This window comes from Strigops habroptila, chromosome 11 (genome assembly GCF_004027225.2).
Source record: "Strigops habroptila isolate Jane chromosome 11, bStrHab1.2.pri, whole genome shotgun sequence".
In the NCBI taxonomy this organism is placed as follows: domain Eukaryota; kingdom Metazoa; phylum Chordata; class Aves; order Psittaciformes; family Psittacidae; genus Strigops; species Strigops habroptila.
This window is the reverse complement of record NC_046360.1, coordinates 3,163,168-3,179,890: the sequence shown is the minus strand read 5'-3', so window position 1 is coordinate 3,179,890 and position 16,723 is coordinate 3,163,168. Positions and strand designations below refer to the sequence as shown.

The window sequence follows — 16,723 nt, the reverse complement described above, 5'->3', positions numbered from 1 at the left end:
ACTAATTTTGAGGCCATGAGCACGTTACCTGTCATTTAGGTAATTAAAAAGAGAGCAGAAAATTACAGGAAAGAGTTAACAAGGGGAAACCACGGTGGATTTTGCTGCAATTAACTCCTGGCATTGGACAGAGCCAGAAACTCCCACTCCTTTGCTGCCCCCACACAGGGAAAGCGCTGGTGCACCCAGCCAAGGCCAGCTCATGTCTTTAGCAGTTGTTGTTGTACATCCCCGAGAACCACCATAAATGAAGTACTAAATGTGTCACTGTGTTAAATAGGCAAGAAAGATACAGCAAAGGTCTCACCTTTATTGGCTTATTTGATCTTTTAGTTAAAAAAAGAAGTTCATATTGTGGTAACGGAACACGTCTTGCTCAATAGCCAAAGATTAAAAACCAGTTTAAAGGCTAAAAACCCCGTCCCACTACACTGGACACACCTCATGACACAAGCTTTTGGTAGAACAAGCAGTGCCCAACAGGGAAGTGATGTTGTGCCCGTCTCATGGGTGGCAACTCTCCTGTTTCAACCACGCAGGAGCAGTTCCTGGCTACACCACTAATTGGGAACTTCCTATAACCATTATTCATCTCCCTCTACATGGCCACAAGTCCAGAACTAAAACAATCAACTATATAAAAAAGGAACATTTGGCTGTGTCATACTCTATAAATATTTCTGAGCCACCATAAAAAAAAAGAATAAGAAAAATAGTTCCTGCGTTGTTAACAATTACGCACTTGAGATTCTTAAAACCCAAGCTAGTGTTTAACCTGAGCTCTCAGCTATAAAAATAGCTTTGTTGATCTTGGCATTATTCTATGTTTTATTTCCAGATAAAATATATTCCTGCAGAGCCACATCTCTTTGCTGCTTGCGAGGCTTTCACTCAAAAGAAGCATGGAAAAATAGTGAGGTAACTTTCCATCGTAGCTGATGGGATGATGATTTTCAGGTCTCCAAGTTAATTCTGGATTGGAAATGTCTTCATTTGCTGCAGAAAATGGAAGGGTTTTGTTAAATGGCAGGAATATTTCCTCTAAAATGTAACAAGTGATCATGTATCTGTCAATTTACTATAGAAAATTTCATGCTGTAAACAAAATGAAACCAGTATACATATATAAAGACGAGGAAAAGCAACCAAAGCATTTCATGACAGTGGTCTTGGGACACTGCTGCAGTGTTGGGAAATAAAAACCTTTCCTATTTGTTTTGCAGAGGGATCAGTCTTTGTGCCCTTGGCCAACCACCGAGTCACCACTCCCGAGTAGTGGCACACAGTCCAAAACTGAACGTCCCCTTTCACTCACTGCTTTCTTGTTCAACTCTCCCCCGAACACTCTCTCCCTAAAGGAAAAACAACCCACTGATGGAAATGGTCAAATCAGGGCCAGCGAGTCAGGAAATGAACCCAGTGTCAGCGCACCTGCACTCAAATGATTGCAAAGCAATTAAAAACCACCCCCAAACCCAGTGCAGATCAATTCAATCACTTCCCTATGTGAAATGGCCAAATATTTAGTTATTTCTGGACCTGCCATCAACTCTGTAAGAGCTGCTTCGGATCAAACCAATCACAGTGATCCAGAGCCTTTTAATAAAGGAGGGAAACCAGAATTATGCAGCAGCCAGTGACTTGCAGAGTCATTACTTCTTGTCGTGGCTTCATGGTGAATTGTGGGTCCGTTTGTTGCACCAAACCTCTCTCATTTGAGGCAAATGAGCTCATTTCTGTAGGCTCAGCGTCTGCTCCCCCTCTGCTGCATCAGCAGTTTGGGGGATTTGCTCCTGAAACTTTCTAACAGCAGTCGTTTCAGGATGCAAGTCACAGTGTTGGCTTGGATCCTCCAGCTTCTTTTACCTGAGGGCTCTTTTCAGGAAAGGAAGAGCTCTCCACATAGGAACATTGTGCACAGTAAGGTACAGCATTCCAGCTACTCAGCATCCATTTCCCACAAGAGCCCCATTAGCGTGCACTAAGCAGACCCAACTCATTTTGGGAGAAGACTTAGCGTCTCCAGACTTAATGCAGCAACAGCAGAACATGAGGGTGCTACAAGCCAGCACACAGAGGGTTTGGCTCCACAAGGGGAGAGACAGCTCATGGACTGCACTTTGAGTGTACCAAGAGAGAACTGAGCATGGGATCAAGGGTGACCAGTGTAAGAAATCCAGTGCCAGAGAGCTGCATACTCAGCTTGTCGTGCAGTAACGCCCCTTGGCTTGGGTTGTGTCAGCACTGGAAGACTTCTTTTTTTGTCAATTTTCTCCCCATTGCTGCTAGTTCTTATTCATTTTCACGTGGGGTTCAGTATTTTAACCGTATCTGGTTACTCATTTGTCCTCAGAACCAGACAACACGGTGCCTACTGCAAGGATCCAATTCACATCAGTAAAACAAATAATCTGAGAGTGCGAAATTTCCTGATTCGAGAAGAAAAAACAATCTGCTACGGGCAAGGCTGCTTTTTGAATGCTGAACCAGCTCTATTCAATACATTCTGCTTCTGGAGCTCTGAACCCAGGAACAATATGCTAAAACAGCCCTTGGCAGTTGCACTGAAAAACACTTCCCAGTCTTTCCTTGAACAATGTTCACATCCTTGATCCCGTTATCTGTAACACACAGAAGGATTTTAACTACAATCAGCAGCATGCAGGTACTCAGGAATGGAGCTGCAAGATCTGACTGCCCAGAGAATGAGGAAAGTGCTTGAGAAAAGTTTATGTGACTAAAGGAATTACTTCTTGCCTTAATATCTGTTTGCTGTCAACTCACAAGAGTTTTATTGGAAATGCATTTGCAGCAGTGCACTGAGAATCTAGTGCCAGGCTCATCTCAGAAGTCCATAACTTATATTAATATTGCAGGTGCATTTATGAAGAGGGAACAGAAAACCCCAATTAAAAAAAAGTGAAGTTGAAAATACCTTCATACTCATGGAACATCACAGAGAAAAGAAGGGGAGCTTAGCATCTCTTTCTTCTGCAGCAGATAATTGGGTTCTGTGAAGACCTTCTGCAAGTTCTGTTGTCTACATTGTAAAGCAAAAACACTATGTGGAAATCAAAGAACTGAGATAATACAAGTTACAAAGCTGCCACGTTCAAACTGGTGAGCAGCAAGGATATGCTTTTCCTTCCCTCTTCTCCCTCCCCCAAGCAGGGCACAGAATCCAACACGTACAAATTCTTACTGATCAAATCCTAAGGGTTATATTTGATACATGTTTTAAAGCACAGTTTAAAACAGCCTCAGGTAAACCTGGCTTTAAGCACAGGTTATGTGGCCTGCGCAGATGAATTAAAAACACGCTTGACAAGTCTTTCCCCAGAACCACTCTGAAAGTAGATCAAAGTTCTACAGATGTGGTTCAGAAGCTGCCCCCAGCAGTAAACACGAGCCTGCTTCATTTTCTATCCACTACAGCAACCACCCCGAATGAGGAGCCAATTTCAGGCTCAAAAATGCAGTATCAGGTTAGAAAGCAGAGTCGTGCTCACTACCAAAGGACAGCCGGTTTAGCTGAGCTGTGACGTGCCAACCAGTAAAGCAGGAGCCAGACAGCTGATGGGGCTGGGCAGGAGCCACAAGCAGCCACTGTTCTGCAGAGAGCTTTTCAGGAATCCCTCCTACACGGCAGCCTTTGCAAACAACTACACTGCTGCTGTCTCTCACGCTGAATGAAACCCTGCAGATGAAGTTCTGAACAAAATATCCTTTCAGCTTATGCAAACGCTGGCACACAACCTTTAGACTCTGTCAGTCAGCCCCAGCACAGCTAAGGTTTTGTGGTTCTGAATGTTATAAAAAATCACTTTGTCTGTTACTTACAGCAACATTGTTCTGGTCAAGTTCATCTAAGGATAAAAGGGGTGCAACTTTTTTAGAGAGAGGTAGTATCTTTCAGGAGAAAGCTGAGGTTTCAGCATACAGCTTCTCATTGAGTCTGTTTTAACACCAAAAGCCTAATTTCTCCCTTGGTGATATTTATGAGCACAAGTTTACTCTTTTCTAGTGACAAGTGGTACAATCTCATTAAACAAGGTAGAAATTCTTAAGAATACAAACATGTGACCCCTCCTGCAATTATTCCTATTTTCCCACATATTCAAGACAAACTCCTGATCAGGGTTCAGGCTCATAAAATAAACTTCCCTGACAGCTCTATACAGGTTATTTTTTTTGGCCATTCAGTATGTTGTCTGACCCTGCAATGAAGCCCACAAAAAACTCTGAAGTTATTTAAGTGGAAGTCTGGTTTAAATTCATACACAAAACTATCCTATATGTCACTTATTTCCTGTACTGTCCTCCTTTCTGCAAATAATAAACTAGTTCTGAATGTCAGTCATACTTGTATTCACTTTATTTTAGACCTCCTCCAGCTTGCTCCAAAATGACTTCTTCCTTTCATCTGTTCAGACACAGGCAAAAATCAAACCCTGCCACAACCCTGAGGAGCCATAAAGAATCCTGTATAAAATCCAAGCACTTCAAGCTAAGGCATGCAGGAATTTTCTCTTCAGCAAAGCATGAGGAGTATACTCATAATGTTGTAGTGGAAGGGAAAGGATGTCCCCAATCACTATTCCTGACCACCTAAATCTGGTCATGGGAGAGCAATATATACCGTATTAATGTTGCTGCTGTTTGGACTGCAGCGAGGGCTCGCCTGGAGGAGAGTGCTAAGCTCCAGATCAGCAACCATCTGTCGAGACTCAGCCAGCGCATGCTGCAGCTTACTTACGGGAGAACTGGTGTCCTGGAGGAGACAGAAAGTGAGCCAAAGTTATGAAACAATCATTTTGGAATATGACAAAGGATTATAACGTAGTAAGAATCATGGTTTTCATTTTGAAATGTCCCAGTTCAAAATACTACTACATGACACTGCTCCAGACTCTAAGTGGTGTTATTTGTAATAAGCACAGAGGTCTTTTGTGGTACCACCTTTTTAACAGATCTTCACATGCATGTACACACAGTGCACACAACAGCAGTACTTCAGTGAGAAAGGGGAAAACCAGGCAGGACAAATAACCAGTGCCCAATAATCCGAAATAACTGTATCCAAGCATACTCAGGTATTGTGCTTTACTGGAATTACCAGTTAGCCAGCATCCGTTATCCTAAAGCCTTGCATTTCAAAAGCTTATATCTATATCTATCTCTAGATACAAATATAACTATAATTTATAAATTAGATATAACGTATATATCTATATCTATCTCTAGATACAAATATAACTATAATTTATAAATTACATACAATGTATATCTGTAAAAGTCTCTATAATATCGTTTTGAACTCCTTACACTTACGCTGTCCAAGGCAGAGACAAAAAGGAATTATTTTGATAAAGTATTTTACCACCTTTGCTTTAAGCCTGCTGCTGCCCCACCATTCCAATCCTAGTTCTGCCATGGTGGCAGACATTTGCTTTCCTGCCATCATAATTCTCCTTACAATTACGGAAGTATGCTCTGCAATAAAATACTGACTCGGTCCACAGTGGCGTTGCAGCATCTGTTTGTTGGCTTAGTCACTGAAAAGGTATTGATCCCCAGCGTGAATTCTTCATCACAGAATTTCTCACATCTTTGAGGCCTGTCTCCTTTCTGGGTGGATGTCAAACAGGGAGAATCCAAGTGAAAAGAATTCAGATCCACGTTTTCTTCACTGTTAAAAAAAATGAAGACGTTGCCAGAAACAGCACTGCCATCCTTTTTCAACTTTCAAAGGAAAATCATGGGACAACATAAATAATAATGAGCCCTGAGCCAAGAAAACCATCGAGCATGTGAGAATACTCTGTTCCTCAGAGCAGTTCCCATGTTTAACAGCTTCATTAGATCAGTTTCAACCTCTGAAGACAACAGTTTGACATTCAACCAGTTTCAAGAACAGCTACCATGTGCTTGAGCAGCTATTTAACCTTGCAAACAGCACGTAAAACGCAGCCTCTAGCTCCTTCAAATACTGTGGTACTCCTTCTTCTCTCCTACCATACTCCCTTTTTTTTTAATCAACCATTAGGCTAATTAATATTTGTAGGTGTACTTTGCAAGGGAATTTCACAGTCTTTTAAAGTCACCATCTCACTTCAGAGATCACAAGGGAGCTTCCCCAAAGAGGCTTTATCTTATTTATTTTTAAATACAGCAGCAAACAGAAAAGTGCTGTTTGAGCAAACTGTGATTAAACCCAAGACTCAGTTGCCTGACTGCCATTGCAGTGTGGAGTTGGAAGCAGACAATTTTACTGGCATACATCTTCCCCTAGCTTCCTTTAACAAAATATTCACTTAGCACTGGCTATAGCTGAGTGTATTTAGGAATATCTGAAAAGCAATTTAAATGACTGTTAAAGCAACAAATCATACCCTGCACATTGTTACTGTATGAACACTGGCTCGCAGCCGTCTCAAGCTTGTCCTAATACAAAAGGTCTTCAGCACTTACTATGCATGTTGAATGACTGAAACTTCTCTCTTACACCTTTCCCACAAACAAGTAAGAAAGGTGTAAAAGAAGAGTTTCAATTACACTCTACCCTAGAGAAAAACAGTTCTCAATTTCAATTCCTTAAATCACAATGTTACCAAATCCCTCACTCAGCTCCAGCACCAATTAATCACAAAATAAGACCAGAAATAACAAAAGCTGTAGCACATTTGAAATGATCTTGATCACCTACCAGAGCAGTACAGGAACCCAGCAGCACCCTAACTAAGCCCTCTGTCCCCTGTGCTGTGTTTTCATGCACAAAGATGTGCCCTGGTTTCTGTCAGCAGTTTCAAGCTTTGCAGTGTTCATTTTCCACTGCTCATTTCCACTTCATACAAAAGTAAATCAAATAGTGACCATCTCCCCAAAAGAAAACATTTCTGCATCACACTGAACAAACGAGAAGCACAGTTCTAGCACTGCCTGGATCAGGTGAACATAAAAGTATGCATATTTTAAAGCAAATGCTACTTTAAATTTACAGCATTTCATTAAATACTCTTTAGAGACTTATTTTGGTGGAACATCACGTTCCAGACCAGGCAAGACTGTTAAAAAAAGGTTATTTTTAGATGACGTTCAATCTAAGAAAAAGCCCTTGTGAGAGATGCCAGCTCACAAGTGTCTGTTGTGTCTCATTTCACTTCTCTTGTAAAACACTGGGATATAATGAAAAGGCTTTCTTTTAAGAGAGAAAAGCTAATGTTGGCGTGCTTCTGATAAAGAAAAGCTTTGAAAAGATGTAAGGGAACAAGCTGTAGCAGCCTAGAACAGGGGATGTGAGAAGATGCAATAGCACAGCCAGGGTTCTGAAGAAACCCACAGATTGGGAGGGAGGGAGAAAACAGGTTTGATTTTGAGGCAGGGCAACAGCTCAAGGAAGCAGACTGCACAGGTAACTGCTGACTCTCTGTCTTTAAAACTAGAATTGAGATAAAAATCCAAAGGCAGCAAATGTTGGTCCAACATAAATGAAGTCACTAAGAGCACAGAAACGAATCCTGCACTCCAGTATTTCACAATCTCTCTTGCAGTTGGTTAAGGTATTTGACTGTGTTAATAGCCTTCTTGTTGGCTGCTCCTGAATTCAAGAACTCATGTCAAAAATATTTGCTGGGCTGACAGGGAGGTGCCAGCACCCTTCCCGACACACAAAATACATCATCACCACTACCAAGCCAGCAATGGAAAACTGGAGGATCCAGACTGAAGTCCCAGAAGGAATGTGGTGTTTGCTCTCTGTCATTAATGCCTTAACAGAAGCCCACACTGAAGACAGCACTACTACTGCCTTCCTCCCATCTGTGGGGTGAGAATTTATTCAGTGGTAAATCAGAGCCAGCAGAGGCTGGAAAACAGTTTGGGATTGGCATTGAGTCAATGTCTCCAATTAGCAGGGCCCCAGGACCAAACGTGGGCATCAAGAAAACTTGACAGCTCAGAGCAAATCCCAAATGGGTAGAGCTGCCCTCGCTTACTGAAGGGTATCTGCTGTATCTGCACTGCCTGCATTGAATTTGTTCCTTCTCCCCTGAGGCCTCCTCAAGGACTAGACAAAAAGTGAAAATAGTTTTCATGATTCAGCCTCAAAAGAGATTTGGAGGGATGGCAGTGTCATATATACTCCTGAGGGAGTAGATAAGAAAGGTCAGGGTAGACAGATGGGGAATGGAGTCTTATTAATGACTTATGGCCAGTGGAAACTAGAGGGAATCCACACACAGCATGAAGCTCAGCTAAGCTGTGTGGGAATGTGCCAGGGCAGCATTCTTTTTCAATGGCTGCCCATTCACCTTGTTTCTGAGAAGGTCTGTCTCACTGCAGTAACAATTTCTGCAATAGTGTTGTTTTAAAAGCAACATAGAATGAAAGCATCTGTATATCAGATAGTTCCATTCCATAACATTAATTTGTTTGGACGTTGGGCAGACTTGATGGCTGAAATTCTTAGCAGGTTTAAACAGCTGTTCATTTACTGTACTTGTCAAACTACCAGCTGAAAAGCTGCTACTCCTCCTCCTCCATCTAAAAGGCAGCTACGAAATCTCTGTAGAACTTCAGAAATCCTTCTAAAACAGAGCTGGTAAATCAGTCAGGTTTTTGAGAGGAAATAGAAGAACCAGCACAACAAATCCACAAAGTCCTAGCTCTGAATGCCCTTGCTTGTGAAGGCATAAAACCGCTTCTATAAATGCAAAGCAGCATTTATACCTCAGATACCTTCCAACACCACTAAGACACCTGAGTATTTTTCTAACACTTCTCAGTATTAGAAACCTCATTCTGCTCATCCCCAACCACATGTCCTTTTTTCTCCCCCAACATAAACACAGGGATAGAGTCCCATGAACAAGGACACACTGGAGAGCAGAGATTGCTGTCCTTTCAATCTTGCCATCTCGTTTTCCTGCCCTGAGTGAGGAAAGCAGCCTGTGCAGAAGAGCCATGTCCTACATTCATGCCCAGCCACTGTGATTTCTCAACAGAAATAACACAGTCACCAAAGCATCACGCAAAATCTGGGTTTGTTTCTTGCCTTACAGGAACATCACTGTAGGGTCCAGCTCTATTTTACCCACCGGCTTTACAAGCAACATTTGGAATTTCAAAGAAATCCTAAGATATTTTAAATCTGCATTTGTCTCAATTAGTTTGTTCGGCAAGCCCTGGGGTATTGCAGCTTCTCCTACCCACTCAGCTCCTAGGGATAAGAAATGAGAAAAAATAAATGCATAAAAATAGAACCATGACACCTTAAGAGCTATTTGAACTTATTTTAAATATACTACTTTTCAAGTTGGGAGCCTAATTTTAAAACAGCACTTACTTTAACCATCACTTGAGGTAATACAAATTATTGAGAGCTTGTACGCTCAAGTTTCTACATAGCTCTAGCTTATACCTCTCTATTTCTCAAATGTAACAAGCACATAACCTTTTTAAGCGGGCACATTTCATCTCTTGTGCAGTCCTGAGACAGCTGCAATCTCCTCCATGCCATACATTTCCATCTCCTTTTATGGGTTTGAAAATCTTCAACCATTCTGGATCCGATACTGGCTTCCACCATGCATCTTTTCTCATGAAGAACTTCTTAGTACAGGAATCAGATTCAGACTTGTGCACTGCAGCAGGAGTCTCTCTGCTTTTTTGGCCCAACAGAATTCCAGTTCTCTCTTCCCTGGTTTTATTTTCATCAGCAGTTTGGTCAGATGCAGCGGTGCTCTGGATAAAAGTACTTTGCAAATCTACACAAGAACTGACATTAAGCCAATGCTCATGCTGAGGTAAAGATGACTCAAAGGTTTGTTGGTCTCTGATTTCCACTTCATTCTCAGAGATTTCCCTGTTTCTCAATGGCCTTGTGTTGTTTGCCTCACTAAATACTTGGCTGCCTGGCTCATCGGAGCTTGATGCAACATCCTGCTTTTCTTCTTCCGTAAGGACAGCCAAGACTTTCACAACTTTTGGACACTGGTTTAAGTACGCTGAGGTAGTTTCCTCCAAGTCTGACGCATTCCGTAACAGTCCATTATCTACTTCACACATCTCAGAGGTGGGTTTCACCCTACTTTTTGGAACTTGTGCAGTTCCACACTCCTCGCATATCCCGTGGGTTCCCTCAGTCCTAACTGTGTCTGTCTTGCTGTTACTTTCAGGGGCAGAGAATGCCATATCTATGCTACAATGGCATGACAAAGAAAACAGTCAGAAATACTGCATTTAAAGAGCATACATAACTGTACTCAAGGTTAAGCTAGACAGTAACCAGAGGCTGTGGCTCTGCAGTAGTTCATATGCCAACTACAGACAGCTGTATCCTGCCAAAACCCGACAGAAGTCTGTGGTTGAGTCTAGCAAAGCCATATTGACACAGCACACATCTCTTTTGGGATGCTAGTTGTGGCTGGACAGTGAAGTCTCTCTCTGAGAATAAACTACATTAAAAAACTACTTTACCTCCTTTCATGTGCTGCCTTTTCATGCTTTTGCCTTAATTCCTGAGAGCTCTCCAAATTGACATGAAGAAATTGCAAGTCACGCTGCTGTTTTACATAGATCTGTTTAAAGATAGTAATGTGCATTAAGGGAAGTCTGGAGTGCAGGAATATTGCCATCAGGTACTAACACATTGCTTGTCTTCCAAAAACATCCTCAAAACACTTTCACAAACCCATATCTGTAGTCAAACTATTATCAAAGCCTTCCAAATCTAAGGTGCCATCTCTGCTTGTACTTAGGAAAATAAAGTTTTGCAGCAAAACCCCAATATTTCCATTAGAAGACTGCAGTAAGGTGGAACCACACTGACCCATAAATACAGGGCTATTTGATATCTGAATTTTAATACGTGTTGTTACGTTGTTCAAAGTTACGCAGAACTACAGGACAGGAATGATGACCATGGTATTTGGCATTCACTACAGGGAAGTTTTTGTAAAGCTGATGTGGAAGATAACATACTCATCAATTATTTGCAACAAAAAAAGAATTGAAGATGCCTTGAGAACCTCAGATGGGATCAGGTGAAAACACTGGGCTTAAGTCTCTGTTGAAAAACAGCTCTTTCAGTACACCATGTCCCTTCACACTGCCTGAGCTCACCTTGGGCATGTGTGTGAGGTAGTACACCCCACTCCCACTGCTCTTCATGTGACTTCAGGAGCCTAGCACTCTCTGGTTAGACACACGCACCGATGGACTCTTATCTCAACAGGGTGCCCCCACTTTACTGCTACGAGGGTGGTATTTACTCACTGTAGGACCGAGTAAAAGCAATTATACAAAAAAGGCTAAAAGAACATGTAAATAAAAGGATTTGTACCATGGGGGTTTTAATTTTAACCAAAAAGCAAAAATAAAGCAATGTTCCATAGGGATCCCAGCAAGGCAGAAACAGCAAATTTGATTTTTTGCCTTCATTAATCATAGCTAGATTGAACTTTGTAAGATTGTTACATGCAGATCTGATGTATTGAAAAAAGCCTTCACGATCTCAGAGCAGAAACACAATGAGGGCTGTACCTTTCGCAAACCTGATAGTTCCGTGTCAGTCCGTGCTTGTTTAGACTTTGCAAACTGCAGAAGTTGATCCTGTCTCTTTGCTTTCTCAACTGTTTCAAAACACAGATACTTTTCTCATTACTTAAAGTGAGTAGACACAAGGCAAATACATTTGTTAATGCATGTCTGTAGCAGTAGAAACAGGTACCTAACCGAAACAAAAGCGTTTTCTTAAGATGAATGGGATCTGTTTCCCCTCCAGACAAAGAGTACAAAAACCATAAGACAACTAAACAGATCAAGTATTTTCCTCAGACTTTTCACCAGCAGCTAGTTTTATTTTACTAGCAGCAATATTCTGCTTCACTGACTGATTTATTTTGCTTTTTCATGTTAACATTCTTTATGGAACGGAAATTCAGTAATTAATTCTAATTCATGCCTTGTACAGGAAAGTGCTGAGAAATACTTCCCGTTAGTATTGTTTCTAAAATAATGAGACATGGGATCAATATTTGGCAAAGGTAATGGCAGATAAAAAGTCATAGGCAAGTAAATCATATCCAGCAGAGGACATCCTTGGTCACCTAATCTTTCAGGGTATGTATTTCTTGTCTGTAATGACACTGCAGCAACCATCAGCCTGCCTTTCTTATCCACTGCAGCATGGAGGAGTTCCTCTCTGCCCAAAACCAAAGCAAAGATTATCAATAGACAGCAGGCTGCACTTTACCGAGTCCTGCGCATTAAACCAGTCTAAATCAAACCCAGCACTTGAAGAAAAGCAAGAGAAAAAGAGAATTTGTAAGCATACTGCTTCCATACAAAAACCAGAGGAAGTGGGTGGGCTGGTAATTTCATAGAGCCTAAGCTTTAGGTTTTGTATGTGGCTTCTATTCAGTAGGTCACTATTTTCTATGCAGCCTACGTCAGAAGGGAGAATGCCACCCCCAGTTATTAATACCACAGGAGACATGAAAATCTCAACAATTATCAAGAGAGAATCCTCTGAGCCATTTATTCCTCCATGTGTAATCACAGTGGTGAACTTTGTGCTTTTATAAACTGTCCCTGCCGAAGCCCTAGATATTGCTTTCATAGAGCAATGGCACACAAAGCCATATATATTTATTAAACTGCAAGAAAGGTAGATAAGAAGCTGCCTCCTTCACAGATACTGAACTGTTGTCTAGAAGTCTCTAAGCTATTAAAAGCTAAGGCATGAAAAGCCAGCTGCCCACGCTTACCAGCAAGTGTGAGCTCGTTCCTCAAGCAGCCGTTTTCCTGTTTGAGGTGAATTATTTCCTCCTGCTGCTTATGATTTTCTTTCACCTTTTCACAGAGGTCATCTTTAAAACAAAATGCAGCATTTCCCAGAATGAAAAGGAATCATGCTGGTCTACACAAAATTAGGTGCCCGGTATAAACATTTACCTTTCAGCTTATTTGTTTCGAGTACTAGTTCTTTCAGTCTCAGTTTGAGGTCTTGCTTTTCTTTGTTGAGACTGAATCCCTCCATCCTTGCTGCACGCAATGCACTCTCCACCTTTTTGAACTTAGACGTAAAGTCAGTGATGTGATCAGTTGTTTCAAGTATGGCCTCGTCCTGAAATATGAAATAGAATGTAGTCTTCGTTATTGTTTTACATATGGATTTTGACAAAACAACAGTACATCTTACTGCATTAGTTATAGCTAATTCACAGCTTTTCTTCTGAGCTCTAGAGGAAAAAAACCAAAAATTAAAGCCAGGAAACAAGCTCATTTATGAAAATACACCAGTTATTGTCTGTTGATCAATTTTTCCTTCTCAAACAAGCCTAAGAATTAAACAGCAGTGGGTGACTAAGCCACTGTGGTACAGTCATCAGTAACTGCACTGCAGTTTGCCCACATTCAGTACCTGATAAGACGACAGATGTTACCTTCAGCTTAAGCATAGTAAGTAGCTCCTGTTCTCTTGCTTGCAGCTGGCCTGTTTTAGCAGACAGTTCCAAAACTGAGCAGTGGAGACTTTGATTTTTCTCCTAGTGAACAGAAATAAGAGTGTCAGCTACTGCTTCAGTGATTCAAAGTTACTATTTTTCCAGTAAATGTGTGCAAAACTTTATTGAAACATCATGAATGTGGGATTCTGGGCAAGCTGTGAGGATGCGGAGAAAAGAGGACTGGAGAAAAAAGTTGTTCCCCAATTCATTCTAACAAAACCCTTGATTTAGTCTTAATATCCTGCATGTCTTAGGTCAAGCCAATAAGGCAGATGAAAATGCAGAATAATGCTTTACTTTATTGCATACAGGGGAAAAATCATCCCAATAAACACATCACTGCCAGATCACTTAATAAACCCCAAAACCCTTGAACACCCATTATTTTCATATCCTAAAGTGTTTTCATCACAGTAATCAAAGCTGTAAGTAAAACCTTCTAGAATTTCCTAACCAAGTACCAGTGCTGTTCTGGAGCCAGCACTGCCTTTTGCAATTACAGTGCCTGACATTTCTGAAGTCAAGCTGCTTCTGAACAGTGTTCTCCAAAGCTAAGCAGACAAACAGCAAACTCTAAATCATAGCTTAGGAGAGCTCCCCCCTTTTCTTTCCCCCCAACAAATCAGTTATACCTCAATCTAACATTACTGTACTAATAGACAAATGCAACTCGGAAGCTTTAATATGAACTATTTATTCACTAGTGAAACTCACAAATGCCACTGGCATCCTGTACATGCAGAGTCTGCAAAATCAGACATTACTTAACTCCTACCTCCAGAGCCTGACAGTGAGCAGTTGCATCTGTCACTTTCTGTGACAGCTCTCTGAACTTCTGCTGTGTACTTTCAAGTGCTGTCTTACTGTCACTCTGCTGAGATTCTAAGAACTTTAACCTTCTGGTCAGTGATTTTATAATTTCATTTCTCTTGTTCAGCTCATCTGAAAAGAAAGGAGACAAGGGATCTGTGAGAAAACACCTCAGATACTGTCATCAGAAATAATTTAATCCAGTGCTTTAAAAACACATGATTTGGAAATGGATGCTTGTGTTGGATCCTCTGAAGCAGGATTCCCTGGATAGTGAACTCTGTGCTGACCTCTGTACTATGACTGTCAAACAAGACTGTTCGGAGCTGCCAGGTGATTAGCTGAGTGGCTGCTAGTTGAAGTCTGAGGTGTGCAGAAGCACCTCAGGGCACAGGGCTCTGCAGTACAACAGCATGTTTGCAAATTGTTCTCTTCCCCCACATTTATTTCATCAGATTATTTTTTTTAATGAATCCACAGGGTCAATTTTACATACTCGAAGGAGAAAGAGCCACCTGATTACCAGACCTCCTTCAAGATCAGATCGCTTTAGTACCATCATGGAAGTCTTGATTTCAGAAAGAAACCCATTTAAAGCTGAAGGGTAGGAAATAGTTCCTTATATGATGCAGAACTGTTATTTTGGGGTCTAAGCACCTGACCATGCTTAAAAGGGTTTTATTCTTTATACACACAACACTTACTGTTTAGTAAGTTGCACCGTTCTGCTAAAGTCAGTATTTTCTGCCGATCATCCTCCCAGGCTAGAAGCTGTCTCTGGTGCACTGCAACCATGTCATCGAGTTCCTTATCACGGTCTTTCAGTTCTGCAATTAAAAGCTGGAGCTCTTGCCTCTGTTTCTGAATGGTGCTGTTCTCAAGGCTTGGGTTACTTTTCTATAAGAGATAACACACAGAACACATTTTGACGTGAAGGAAAAGGGAAAAAAATCTCTGGATATAAACTCGAGGTTTTAATTTAAGCTATTTCTATATTATAAACAGAGACTGTTCCAGTAAGTTCCTCATGCTTGTGGTACCACCTGCGGTCCTGACTGAAACTGTTAGAGGTACAATGAGTAATTCCATGTTAAAAACAGAGCACTTTGTTTTTAACTGCACTTTCATTGTTTACCTGGGGCGAAGCAGAAGGTGGCAGTGATGGATTCATAGGGGACCGGGAGCCTGAGCCCTACCAGGCATCAGTGGACACCTGTAACTGCTGATGACCGCAACGCTCGGCATGGAGGCCGCCTCCGGTCTAAGCACATGGTCACCCGCCGGGGCTGCTGCTGCAAGAACAACAGACACAAGCCGTTGAGAACCGACCGAGGCGGGGGCCCGGCCCTGCGGCCTCCCACAGGGGCCGAGGCCTATGGAGGGGCCCTGGGGTGTCTCCAGCCCGGGCCAGCGGCGCCCCCCCTGCCGGGACAGGCCGCAGGTCCCGCATGCCCCCAGCGCCCCGGCCCCGCCGCTCCCGCCCGTTACTCCTCGCCCCCCGCCAAACCCACCGGCGCTCTCGCCCTGACGTCACGGCCGCGCCCCGCCCCCGCCAGCCGTTGAGTGGCCGCCTCGGGCAGCGGTTGGGCAGAAGCTCCGCCCACCGCAGCGGCGGGGCCGCGGGTTCGAATCCCGGGGCTGGAGCTGCCTGGGAAAACCAAGACTTCATTACGAGGATCGGTAATATCGTTAACAGCAGAGCAGCGAGAACACGGCTGGATTTACAGGTAACAGCTTTGGACACCCCATTCTCAACTAAACCAATCGGCTTATAAACACTAAACCACTGAAAAAAGGAACTTTACTGGTAGTGTACGATGCGTCACCCCCTTGGGTTTCAACTCATCTAGGTCTGACTGCAACAGGAGCCTCTGCCGCCAGGGAGCATTTAGTGTTATTAAATGGACTAGTGAAATAGCTCCAAATCCATGCCCGAGGCCGTTTGTGGGAGTACAAGAGTGGAGTGGTACAGCCAGCACCCCACCTCACCTCCTGTGTGAGCACAGCATTGGGAAACAAGCAGTGGTCACTGTGAAGGTGTGGTAATTCCTACTGCTCTGGAGCTAGCTGTACGCTAAAAACATAAACCCACTAAAGTTCCCTCACCTTAAAGACCAGTGGAGTTAGGAGAGCATTTGGAACTATGAAAATAAGTTGAACGTTTCAGACGTACTCACATGTTCCTCAGTGTTTCCACTTAACAGAATACTTCAGTTGGCAGAGACCTGCAACAACCTAATCCAGCTGCCTGACCACTTCAGGATTCATTTTCCTTTGATTGCTAACACACACCTTTACACATTTGTCCCATTCCAATTTCTAAGTTTTTATGCGGGTAAATCAAGAGGTACAAGTTTCTGTACGTTACCACAGGCCTTATGCACTCAAGTTCAGCAGAAAGGGCA

At 42.4% G+C, this 16,723-nt stretch overlaps 1 protein-coding gene across 3 annotated transcripts; it reads right to left on the bottom strand.

Moving 5' to 3' along the window:
* Positions 1 to 290: 290 nt before the first annotated feature.
* Positions 291 to 15,920, bottom strand: CCDC62 (coiled-coil domain containing 62). 3 transcript variants are annotated; one of them, XM_030500532.1, is made up of 14 exons: positions 15,830 to 15,920; positions 15,454 to 15,610; positions 15,023 to 15,215; positions 14,284 to 14,450; positions 13,446 to 13,547; positions 12,955 to 13,126; positions 12,768 to 12,869; positions 11,542 to 11,630; positions 10,477 to 10,577; positions 9,452 to 10,198; positions 5,512 to 5,689; positions 4,640 to 4,771; positions 2,936 to 3,040; positions 291 to 996 (listed from the first exon to the last, which is right to left on the bottom strand). In XM_030500532.1, exons 2-13 carry the CDS (start codon positions 15,487 to 15,489, stop codon positions 2,954 to 2,956), a joined length of 2,106 nt encoding a protein of 701 aa, XP_030356392.1. In that variant the 5' UTR covers positions 15,490 to 15,610; positions 15,830 to 15,920; the 3' UTR covers positions 291 to 996; positions 2,936 to 2,953. The 3 variants fall into 3 exon arrangements, with proteins under 3 accessions (XP_030356392.1, XP_030356393.1, XP_030356394.1); XM_030500533.1 differs by lacking the exon at positions 12,768 to 12,869; XM_030500534.1 differs by lacking the exons at positions 9,452 to 10,198; positions 15,830 to 15,920 and having other exon boundaries at positions 15,454 to 15,817.
* Between the last annotated feature and the right edge of the window lie 803 nt (positions 15,921 to 16,723).

Coding starts and splice junctions, on each gene's coding strand:
- CCDC62 (XM_030500532.1), bottom strand. CDS start 15,489: ATGAATCCATCACTGCCACCTTCTGCTTCGCCCCAG. Junction 14,451..15,022: donor ACGGTGCAACTTACTAAACA/GTAAGTGTTGTG, acceptor CTTTCTTTTCAG/ATGAGCTGAACAAGAGAAAT. Junction 10,199..10,476: donor AAGGCAGCACATGAAAGGAG/GTAAAGTAGTTT, acceptor ATGCCATTGTAG/CATAGATATGGCATTCTCTG.